General features: G+C 34.4%; 1 protein-coding gene across 2 annotated transcripts in view; it reads left to right on the plus strand.

Annotated features, from left to right (window-relative positions):
* Positions 1-11,506, plus strand: part of LOC148942529 (methyltransferase-like protein 25B) — a 34,674-nt gene extending 23,168 nt beyond the window's left edge. For both annotated transcript variants that reach the window (XM_089102117.1, XM_089102118.1), the window contains exons 3-5: positions 1,226-1,438; positions 8,322-8,999; positions 11,306-11,506. In XM_089102117.1, the coding sequence (XP_088958243.1) occupies positions 1,226-1,438; positions 8,322-8,999; positions 11,306-11,485 (1,071 nt within the window). In that variant the 3' untranslated portion in view covers positions 11,486-11,506. The remainder of the gene's footprint in view (positions 1-1,225; positions 1,439-8,321; positions 9,000-11,305) is intronic.
* Positions 11,507-12,913: the final 1,407 nt, after the last annotated feature.

The raw sequence follows: 12,913 nt of genomic DNA on the forward strand, positions 1-12,913 counted from the left end.
TGGGCAAAGTTTATAACTTGCAGCCCTTCCCCCGGGAACTGCGGGGGATTAAGTCATCCTCAAAGACATGTTATTGGATTTTCGACTATGCTGAACAAAATGGCTATCTCAAAATTTTGATTGGGTCACTTCGGGAAAAAAATGAGCCTGGGACAGGGCCGAGTTGCCATCGAATTTTTTTGGTCCTTTAAAAATGACACCAGAACTTTTAAATTCGGTTCGATTGAGCCCTTTCACGATATTCTAGGACTACTGGATCGTAACAATCACCCCTGGAGAAAAAAACAAACAAACAAACAAACAAACACGCATCCGTGATCTTTCTTCTGGCCAAAAAAAAAAAAAAATACAAAATTCCACATTTTTGCAGATAGGAGTTTGAAACCTCTATAGCAGGGTTCTCTGATACGCTGAATCTGATGGTGTGATTTTCATTAGAGTTCTACGACTTTTAGGGGTTGTTTCACCCTTTTTTCGAAAATAAGGCAAATTTTCTCAAGGTTGGAACTTTTGATGGGTAAGACTAAACTTGAAGAAACGTAAATATTTGAAATCAGCATAAAAATCTGATTCTTCTGATGTATCTATTGGTATCAAAATTCTGTTTTTTAGAGTTTCGATTACTATTGAGCCGGGTCGCTCCTTACTTACAGTTCGTTACCGCGAACTGTTTGATATGAAACATACTCCTTAATCCGTTTTATCCTGAATTCCTTGATTTCAAGATTCATCATATTCTTTTAATCAGTATATTCCTACCGTTAAATATGTTCTTTAAAGCAAGTGATGTTTAGGGCATACGTTTCAGAAATTTATCATTTTGATCTTTACTACATTTAAAGTAAAGAGCAAAGGGTACTTCCCAATAATATCGACCACAGTGTTGTTCTTTATCTGTTGCAAAACCGGTATCTCTGTTTGTACTCGGAGATAATCAGCTCAGCCTGAGTGAGATAAAGTACTATACAGGTATATTTTTATTAAATATTTAATATATAGTGTTGGTTAGGTTAGGTATTTAATATAATGTGTTCTGGGCGGCCTGCTTTCCACAATTCTCTGTTGTAGTTTCCGTAATATTGTTACTAAATTATTATATTTCCATCATATTTTGGTATATTTCACTATAATTAACATAACTTTACTTTTTGAGTTTGGTCGATATAATACGTAAGTGCCGAGCAGTGATGAATAAGAAGTACCATTTCTTTATTGTTGTTTCTAGTCTATACCTGAAAGTCTTAAGGATTTTGCGCTTATGACGAGGAAACTGTCACTAAAAATCCCAGAATTCAATCTGAAAGACGTTGATGATCTCCCAAGTATTATGAAGGGATTGAGTCCCAAGAAGTTACATGAAGTTCTGCGGCTTGCTGCTTTGGTGAAACTGTTTGAAGAGGAAGGAATTTCAGGTGTCGTTGATATTGGTTGTGGTCTAGTGAGTACGATTGAATTGACCCCCGTTTGTTTGTGTATTATGCTTTGATCACATTATAGGGAGATTCCAAAAATTTAAAATTATTCGCGAATAAAGCACCAATTATGTATGCCGTTCGTAATTTTTCGAGTTGAACTTTGTTCAAAATTCGAATATAAATTTATTATATATATATATATATATATATATATATATATATATATATATATATATATATATATATATATATATATATATATATATATATATATATATATATATATATATATATATATATATATATATATATATATGTATATATATATGTATAATTTACATTTACACGGTCTTCTTTAATTCACACGGTAGTTTGGTACCCAATAGTGTCCGTCTAGGTGATAGTGAGGTGGCACCCACCACCGTACTAACATGTTTAGGTCTCCCAATCGGGTCTTCGATTAAGAATACATGAAAGCATTTGATTCGGAATGCTGAACGCAAACTTAGAATTGCTTATGCTAGTGTGGTTATGCTAGTGTGGTTACTTTGCAACTTAATCTGGAACGGAAAGCCCTTTCTCGAATATATAATAGTGTGGCTCTCCCGCATATTCTATATTTGACCCCATTGTGGGACATTTTTACGGAATCTGATAGGCAAGTGTTGCGAAAGTGCCATTCTAAGTACGCGAAGTTTTTGCTTCAGGCCCCTGGGTGGTTCAAGTAACCGTTTTGGTGTGGTGGAACCGCTTCAGCCCGGGGATTTCACGGGATGCCACACTTGTATTTCAGAAACGGATATCAAACTTGCCAGAAATTGGTTTAAAAAGTTAGCGCCAACACTAATTTGTGTCCAACTATACTCTACTAGTACTAAGTCTTCATAACATTTGTCAGATTTTTGTTGCAGATAGAAAAATGACTGTTCCAAGCTTCCATTCTTTCTAGTTTCAAAATGTCCTACCTTAAATCTCGACTCTGATTGGTCAATCAAGAAAAAAGTTAAACAATGTTGAACTCGTGAAATAATGAACAGCGTACGTAATTGGCCCTGCAATTGTGCGTAATTTTGATTCGGTCAGCAAGTGTGACTATAATATGGCATTGGCATAAGGTATTTTGTAAGACTTTTTTCTGTCATTTTGGACAATGGTACAATTTACAAAAAAATCTTATTTGAAAGTGGATTTTCAATTGTGGTATATTTTTGTCATTTTGGACAATGGTACAATTTACAAAAAATCTTATTTGAAAGTGACTTTTCAATTGTGGTATGGTACAGTTGGTATAAGAGTTGCATTCTAAGCTAGCCACAATAAAAAAAAAAATTGTGATTTTGAACAATGGTACAATTTACAAAAAATCTTATTTGAAAGGGTTTTTCAATTGTGGTATGGTACAGTTGGTACAAGAGTTGCATTCTAAGCTAGCCACAATAAAAAAAAAAAAAAAATTTGTCATTTTGAACAATGGTACAATTTACAAAAAACCTTATTTGAAAGTGGCTTTTCAATTGTGGTATGGTACAGTTGGTGCAATAGTTGCATTCTAAGCTAGCCACAATAAAAAAAAATATATATTTTTGTCATTTTGGACAATGGTACAATTTACAAAAAATCTTATTTGAAAGTGGCTTTTCAATTGTGGTATGGTACAGTTGGTGCAATAGTTGCATTCTAAGCTAGCCAAAAAAAAAAAATATATATTTTTGTCATTTTGAACAATGGTACAATTTACAAAAAACCTTATTTGAAAGTGGCTTTTCAATTGTGGTATGGTACAGTTGGTTCAATAGTTGCATTCTAAGCTAGCCACAATAAAAAAAAATATATATTTTTGTCATTTTGGACAATGGTACAATTTACAAAAAATCTTATTTGAAAGTGGCTTTTCAATTGTGGTATGGTACAGTTGGTACAAGAGTCGCATTCTAAGCTAGCCACAATAAAAAAAAACAGTAATTTTTACATTTGCCTTCAGTTTTATTAAATTCCTGCTCTGAGCTGACAACACCTCTTGCGTACTATCTTGGATCAGTTTCTCTATGCTTTCATCTTCATCAACGATTGTATGCTTTTTGTGATGATTGTTGATACTTCACAGCAAGTAATGAGAACAAAATGAAAATTTTTTAATATCTTTAAATAGGTATTTGTATTTAATTGTCGGATACTCCTATTTGATTAACATATACAATTTGGCTTAACTCCTATTTTGACTTAAAAGTCAGAGTTTGGCACTTCTGTTAACGAGGCTTGATCATACCGCCTTTGCAATAACCGCACGTAACCATTGGTTTTCACTATCTCCAAGTTTTTCGGGGTTTCCCCGAATGAAAACTAATTTCTCCAAATCTCTCCAAAACTACCGTTCGTAAATACACGATTAGTAACGCAAAACACAAATTATTAATTTTTGTTAACGTTAATTTTCGGAGGGATTGGGAAAACGCCTGGAAAATTAGGGGATAACGGAAGCATTTTTTTCTTTTTTTTTTACGGTTTCCCCAGGACTTGATGTCTCTGAATTGGGTTCGGATGTTTGTTTGAGCTGAGCATAAGTTATTTGAATTTTATCGAGGGGTTGCTTTGAAATTATGCACCACTCGCGTGCCTAGCTTTTGATTTAGGGGGATTTTAGGCGGGATATTGGATTATTTTTTTGTATATTTTTTCTCTGTCATGTATCTTCCTAGTTTCCTTTCACGGCTTCCCTGGACTAGATGTCCCTGGATTAGGTTTGGATGTTTGTTCGAGCGTGATTCATTTGCGTTCTCTGTTTTATTTATTGGTTTCTTTGAAATCATGCGCTACCCCCTTTCTTAGCTTTTGGTCTAGTGATTTTTGAGGTGGGAGATTGGGTTCTTTTTTTGTATATTCTTTTTCATCATTATAATTTTTGGCTTTTATTGAATTTTATTTAATTTTTATATGTTTTCTGTTTTTTTCAATGGTTTTTGTTTTTTTCACATTGACTTTCCGCGTTTGTTTTGTTGTTTCTTTCTTCGGCATTTTCATTGAATACACTATTTTGTTCACACTGAAGAATAGAGGCCGTTGTCCTCTCGAAATATTCGCTTTGTGTGTATTTTCAGTATTCATGTTTGGCCTTAAAAAACCCCATTTTTGGTCGTTTTCTTTCTTTATGTTATGACAGGCCAATAGGGTTTAACAAATTATCTTTAAACTAATACTCAACCAAATCAGATAGAGTTTATGCAATTCAAAAGGTATAATACAGTAGCTACCCCCACTTTACCTCCTTTAATGATTAGCGGGTGACTTTGGTAGATGTTAGACGAATCTAGGTAGATGTTTTCTGTTTAGTATGTATTGTTATTAAGGGCTACGACTCTAGTGTAGCATTATATGTCTGGGGATAAACAAATTATAGGTCAGTGGTAATAGGCCTGGGATTGCCTATGCAGGATGTGAACTCTTGTTGATAGAAGTTCATCTCCGAAGAGCTGAAACCGAGTCTGGGCCCACTAAGGTGGGCTCCGACTTGCACAAAGCCTCAATTCCGCTGAAGGTTGCGATGACTTCTTGCTGTCAGGTTGTAAGCTCGCTTAAGCACATTTTACGCACTTGAGGAGGGGTTGTTGGTCCTTGGCCTTCACTGGTGGGACTATTTGCTTTTCTTGAGTGCCTAACGCTTTCAGGGGTTTGAATAATATGAAAATAGCGACATGAAACCACACAAGATTCTTCCTGACAGATTTAGCCATATTCAAGCGGACTCATTAGAAATTTTGGAAACCCATCTTCTAGAAACTAGGAAATTTGAATGATATAGAACTTATTTATTCAGGTAAGGATAGAGTGTATAAGCAGTGGCGCCATTTTTCAAAAATATAAAATAGTAGGGGATCAATGATTTTCTAATTTTTTTAGTGAAGATAGAAATAAAGGTACTTTCCAAAATCTCAGGGATTTTTGTTGTTTCTCGATTGTTTGAAATAAATACTAAAAACTTATATTTAAAATATAGAGGGCAGGGCCAATTCCCTTTATAAAGGTAAGGGGGTGGATAGATAAGTCTAAATAATTATCTAAATAATTATATTATTTAGATAAAACCAAGACAATTCGGTTTCCAACGCGGCATTGGTTGTGCGGAAGCGCTCCATGTCGTTTCATATGCACTCCTGAATGCACACAAATCAGAAGAAAGTCTAGCGATCGGGGGCTTAGACCTGCAGAGCGCGTTTGATTCATTGATTCTTGCACTTATGTTGCTAAACTCAGCTAAAAGAGGAGTGAACTCAAATATCATCCGGGCTTTCCGTGATATTTATTCTCACCTTCGCGTGCGACTCAAGCGCCCTCCCGACAAAGGCCTTCCGCCAGCCCCACGGTCAGCTTTGATACCAGTCCGTAAAGGTGCCCGTCAGGGAGCAGTTCTATCCCCCAATTTCTTCAATAACTACATTATTGAACCTCAAGACAGCTGTCCTTCATCATGGATTCTCAGTTCCATTGACATCTCCCTAGTGTGCTATGCCGATGATACGCTGAATCTCAGCCGGATGCTTAACCGCCTTTCAGAAATATTATCATGTCTGCAGTCCAACTACGAGAAAGTCGGTCTGAGATTTAACTCCCAAAAGTCGGAAGCTTTGCTTTATAATTGGAAGAATGACCCTCCTACTAATATCACACTAGGTGATTGCTCAGTAAAACCAGTTGATAAAATAGTATATCTGGGGCTTCCAATAGGTTTCTCATTACAGTATACCCATTCCCTCCTGATCTCACATCTTGAACGGTGAATATCCAGCTCCTATGCTTTGATCGTTGAATCCACTCTGAGCTTTAACCGTCCACTACTGGCAAGTATTTACAACGCTACCGCTCTGCCACATATATTATATGTGACCCCTTTCTGGAATTTATTGGCAAAACGTGAAAAGTATAAAATCCGCTCTGTATTTTTCCGTTTTGCAAAGTACCTACTAAAATTGCAACCTTGGACAAAAAATAGTTTTCTGATTTGGCGCTATAACCTAGCGGACCCAAATCTAGCTGTTGAGACCCTTATTAGCCGGCAAAAAACAAAACCAGCAATTCTAAAGCACGAGTGGGCAAGTTTGTTTTTTTAATTTTCCCTTTTGTTTCCCTTTTTATTTATTTCTTTTTTTTTTTTTTTTTTTTTTTCTCTCCTTTCAAAAGTTGTTGTCTTTATTGCTATTTTAGAAGAAGTTGTTGTTTCTGTTGTAGTATTTGAGTATGCTATCTTTCAGTTTCCACTTTTCGTACTATTTTGTATACTATTTAAGAAGTTGTTGCTTTTGTTGTTATTATTATCGTTTTGTTCCCTCTTTTCGTATTTTTGTATACTCTGTCATTGTACATTTATTGTATACGACGGGTTTTCAATATGTATTATTATTATTATTATATCTTAGATAAAAAATATCTAAATATTTAAATATCTTATAATAAATAATTATCTAAATATCTAAATAATTATAAATAATTCTAAAAAAGCCCCTGAATAAAACAAGTCGTGTGTGTTAGTTCTTATTATTGATTAGGGTGTAGTAGTTAGTTGGTTTGTTTGTTTGTTTTTTTTAAACTGAATACTTTTCATAGGAATATTAAATTCAAATATTTTCTTTGTGAAAGTTGTAATTGTTCTTATTTTGAATGTCATTCAAAAGTATGGATTTGAGATTATTTTTTTTTTAATTTTTTTCGTCAGTACTTATTTTTTATGAATATGAAGCATCCACGTAAAGCAAACATTGGCTGCTTGTTTTGATGTAAATAATCTGATAAGGGATACTCCACTGTTATCTCTTTATCATGTAGAACATCACAGTGAATTTATTTATTTATTTATTCCGCAAGAACCGGAAGGACTAACCATTCTGTTCTAAAATTTCAAGGTTTTCCATTTTAAAAATGGACGCATTTCCTATATTTGGGCGTATTTAGTACCACCTTTTGAGTAAGGAATGCGTTATTTTTGATGCTTTTTATGCTGCTTATCCAAGTCTGAGCGTTGTGCCAACAATTTTGTGTTTTTGCACTGAAGGTTGCGGTTGCAACACCGTTGGACATAAAATCCTACCTGTCATTTTGCCTAATTTGCTTAGCTTTCGTCAGTAAGGATAAATTAAATCAATTTTTGGCCATTTTATATTCGCCTATTCAGATATAATCAATGAAGTAGTGTCAATAAATTTCTAGTTGAATTTTAAGAGTCAAATTTAATTACTGGGTGACCCTTTCCCTAGTGTGCTCTTTTCTGCCCCAGGGCACTACAGAACGTTCCATGTCGTCGGAAAAAACTGCTCAGAATAGTTAAACGGTCCTATAAATATGTGCCCGGGATTAAATGACCCTTAGCCTTAGAGGTAAGATTTCCCAATTATGCACATTGTCCGTTGCTCCCAGATAAGTTTGATAGTAGTTCAACATTTGTTTAATATTTTATACAAAAGTTCTATAAATGATTAAGCTGTTGTTTTCCCAGGTCGAGGGTGTTCATCCGGAGATATGTGGTATCTAAACATCCAGAGGTCTGGTCGTTCGACCAGAAAAGCGCTCTGCAAAATAAATGGGGATCCTCCTTGAGGAAAACTTGTCATTTTTTAATCATATCCAAGCTCTAAAGCTGAAGCTATCCCGGAATCTTGGAGTAATAAAAAAACTTAAGGACGCCTTTCCCCTGGAGTTAGGAGCAGGAAAATATTTGGTTAGTTATAATGATTGATGAGGAGGTAAGATCCTGTCGAGGAGTAGGAAGTAGGAGTGATGACTACTCTGAGTATTTATGTTTAAAAATGAAAATATTGTGGTTCTTGACATCCAAGAATGGATTGAGATGTTTTTAGTTATGTGAGATTTATTTATTTTTTGTTTTGTCAATAAATTCATTGAAAATTAATTTCTTTTCAGGGTTATATTGATGAGCTTCTAGAACAAAGAACAAAACTGAAAATCCTCGGAATAGAATCTGATGAGTATAGAACTAAAGCAGCCACCCTGAGAACAAAATCTGTTGATAGAGTGTTTTACAGAAATTTAATAATAGATGGCACAAGTGAGTCCCTTTGCTCTCTATGTAAACTTGCAGACGGCATTTTTGAGCCATCAACTCCGTTATGTCTTCTTGGTCTCCACGCTTGTGGGGACTTGAGTCCAACCATGTTAAAAATTTTTGACGGTTGTTTGTCAGCTGAAGCTTGTATTGTAGTCTCCTGCTGCTACCACCGAATGGACGATAATTTTCCAGTCTCTCAACGTTTGAAACGGCGTGGTAGTAAAATATCAAAAACGTTTTTAAGAGTTGCTGCACAAGAGAGTTGGGAACAGTGGCGAAAACAGAATAAAATACTTCAATCATGGAACTTATTTTTTCGTGCAAGCCTTGAGCAATTCATTAAAGATATTAAAGTAACTATTGCTAAATCTAGACGAAAACCCTTGGGAACAAAAAACGCTGGTGATATTGAGAATTTCCTCCGAGTCGGCGTACAGGCCTATAACTCCGACGAGTGGGAGGATCATTTCATAAAATGGGCACTAACTCAGACTAATTTTATCCACAAGATTAGAATTTTATGCGTGCTTCAGGTAAGCTGGCTTTTTTATAATTATAGCCTATAACCGAGAATGTAGAGAGAGAGAGGGACAGCAAAAGATATTAAACATTTTTCAAACATCAATTTCATTCCGTATTTAAGGGGTAGTTTTTGTGGCGTCACTTGTGGGTATTTTATCTCCCCCTATATTTTTTGTCCCCCCTTCTCGCTAAATTTTGAAAATATATTTCTTAAGGCATTGTCATTGAAAACTTCCTTTTTAGCATTTTTATTGAAGAAATAAAAAAAAAATTACCTCCACCTCCCGAAATTTTGAAAACACGGTTTGCCCTCCCCCAAACATTTCATAAATTGACGCTACTGGATGGTTTTAGAGAAAGAACTATGTACCCGTCGGACAGAAAATTTTGAAACGTGACTTTTTTGCCATGTCAAAATTTGTTTGTGTACTATTAGTTTATTTATTCAGTATTTATTCAAAAGGTACCGGTTATTGTTATTTATTGTCTAATTCTGCAGAAGTTGTTCGGTTACACTTTTTAAAGTTACATTTTAAAAATTTTCTCTTGAAAATTAAGGGGATGATGTTTAATTTTAAGCAAAATTCAAATATGAAATATTTAAAGCTTGCAGGGACTGTTCTAATTCAAGCCAAAAGGAGATTCCTCTTCCCTGAAATACCGGCTCTCTATGCTAATATTTCGTTTATTATTTATTGAAAGCTGGAAGAAAAAGGTCCTTCTGAAATATACCTAGCTTTCATAACTGCTTTCATAACTAGCTTTCATAACTAAACAAATTGATACACGGGGTGGGGTGCGACATAAGAAATGCTCTTTTTAAGTAGAACAAAACTTAAACTTTTTGATTATTCTTTTTTTGGAACCTGAAGGCATTGTCACAGGCTACTAACTTAATATAATATTTTAAAAAAATTAGTAAAAGGCTTGTTTGGTTTAATAATGTTCAAAACAAAATTTAGGAGAAAGAACAAAACAAAATAATATAGTTTTAGAATGTTACGATTTATTTGAAATTCTGCAAGAATTTTGAATTCTGAATTTTGAATTTTGGTACAATTTTGAATTCTGCAAGCAACACTTACGAACATTTTACAGATATCAGTTTTCAGATTTCAGTGGTAATGCCATAAAATTAATCCGAGATTGCACTCTTTAATTCCATGATTGTTTTCTGCTGAAGATTGTAAATCAGATCGTTCAATAGACCCATCAAAAAATTCAGTGGTTTTAGGTAGTTGATCTGGGTGGCCATTTAATTGGTCCTCTTCGGCCAACCCATCTACGTATCATTCAGAAAGAAATCATCTACCTAGAACAAAATAATAACAAAAATACCCATTATAAGATATAAAATTAAAAAAAAATATTTAATAAAATAAAAAATAATAATTAAAAACAGATAAAAATTAAAAGACATAAAACTAATTAAAATTATAAAATTAAGATATAAAATTAAAAAGGGCGTTGCGTGTGGTGCGTCCGTTAATACATTTATTTAATTTGAGAGTTTTTTTTCGTAAATGCCAAACCGAAAGCAAACTGTGAAAAAAGGAACAAACTGAAAGAAAACAAACCGAGCGAAAAGTATATATAGAGAGAATAAAAAGAAGAGAGATGTAGAGCGATAACTAAAGAAGCTGTAAACAGCTTTTGTTTGCTTTAACAAACCACTATGGAGCCACCACGAAATGAAGCCGCGTTTCCACTTGACGGTTTACGGGCAAAATGGGAAACAAATTAACGAATGAAACACAAGAATACTTTATATCACAATTTGAATGTCTAATTTACTTTCAACTTTATCCGTAAAAAGATAAAGCAAAACGCAGATCAAGTGGTCGTTGCATGGTTCAATGCTACGAAATATGCTACGAAGAGAAACAGCAACACTAGAATTCATTGAATGAGATTATATGAAAACAACTCTCAGAATACGTATTTTCTGAATAAGCCTGCGTGACGGCAATTTCAACATTTAAGCATAGGAAATGTTTGCACCAAGAAAAAGATTACCGACTAAACTTGTTGGATGGTATCTTGCGGAAAGCCACGCTGGAAGCCACGTCTTTCAAAATCCTTCCAGTTGAGCCTATCATTTCCTGGAGTACACATTAAGGAGCACAAAGAAAGGCTCATGAAACTTGATTAAATTCAATCTCGAGCCGAATAGACTCGGTCACAGATGGTCAACTAATCGTATCCAATTCGTGAAGCACCTGGCAGTGATTTTTATCAGTGTAATAATAAGGTAAGTTAACCTTTTATAAGTTAACCATACTCTTTGTTTTGATTATAAGTTATATTTTAATTTCAGGCACGAATACAAAATATAGCTGAACACTTTGTCCTTCTTGACCGACTAGCTTACCTTATTGAAAAAGGCTATCATCCACGACTTCTGCGACTTTTTGACAATGAAGTATCGCCACGCTCTCTGGCCATTGTCTGTTCCAAGCATTCTGAGACTTTAGCAAACCTTGTAAAAGCTTTTTAAATTAAATTAAATTCTATACGACTTCTATGTCACAATGGTCGTAATCTCCATGTCTTTTCTTATTCATTTACTTAAATGGCTTCCACTCTGCGCACGTAATTTTTATAACCACAGTGGTTAATTTACATGACGGAAAGTTTACCCTTTCACACTTTAAGCAAGTCCTTTCACACTAGGCTAGAGGTAAAATCTATAAAACCATCACACATCACATTCATATACACATCAACACAATCGTCATCCACAATCTATTGAAAGGTAGAAAATGTGAAATGGATATTAAAGCTTTTATCAAGTGTGAAAGGCTTTTTAGGAGAATTTTATTAATGTTTTATTGTATTCGTTAATGGCTCATCCAGGAATTCCAATTTGATGCTACTATGTTAACTTTTTCATAATGCAGCACAAGCTTATGTAACGTAACATTCTAAGTAGAGCCATATCTACGCGGCACTCCTATGTTTTGGACACAATTTGCTCCTTAAGATTACTTAACGTAACATAGTCTTGAGGTATGCTAGTGTGAAAGGCTCTACAGCGTAGTGGAGAAGAACCATTGTCGTTGATGACTTGGGGTAGGATACTGATAATACCCTTTCTGATTTAAATCAAAAGGTATATTTTTTATTTAAGTAATATATACAGCTATGTGTCACTGAACGGTTCCGAAAGGATTGAAAAGTAAGCAGGTCTTAGATGCCATAGCGTTTTAATGAACATGCTGGTTATGAAGTTCGACATAAGGTATTAGCAGCTAATATTAGTGAAAATGCTTTAAGTTTGTAGAGAAGAGGAGGGGTTGTACAAGAAGTGTTTGATTGAAAGGTCATATGAAAATAAGAGGTGCGTAAGAAAAATGGAGAAAGCATTAAAATATGAATTAAGGAGGTGTGAAGTGGAGGCCATGGATAAAAAATGAAGATCTAGAAGATACAGCCAGACGACATAACAGTAAAAATTTTTATTGGTATGTTAAAAACTGAAAGGTAATTGTTAATCTGGACTTGTCCCAGTTAAAGATAAGAACGGGGCCGCAATTAGTGATATAGAAATGGTTAAATAGAGATGTGATGAACATTTTGAGAATGTATGAAACTGGATTAAAGTCACTGAAAATGATATAGCAAAGAAAGAAAAGTTGTTGACACTTTGGAAGTGAAGGAGGATTTATTTTTCTAGAAGAATTAGACAGCACCACAAGGATAAGGTATCGGGTGGCGATGATCTGGTAAATGAATAATATTGTGGTTGTGAAGTTAAATGTGGTTGTGAAGTTGTAAATTTAATATGGTGGTTGTGAAGTTAGAAATAATTTACTCAAGATTACGCATGCGATTTTTGAAAAGAGGGAAGTAGCTAGGAATTTTAGAAAAACTTTAATCAAAATTCTTTACAGGAAAGGTGATAAAAATGAGTGAAGTAATTACA

The sequence above is a fragment of the Artemia sp. Qi Xiang Cuo genome, chromosome 16 (assembly GCF_049724085.1).
Source record: "Artemia sp. Qi Xiang Cuo chromosome 16, ASM4972408v1, whole genome shotgun sequence".
In the NCBI taxonomy this organism is placed as follows: Eukaryota; Metazoa; Arthropoda; class Branchiopoda; order Anostraca; family Artemiidae; genus Artemia; species Artemia sp. Qi Xiang Cuo.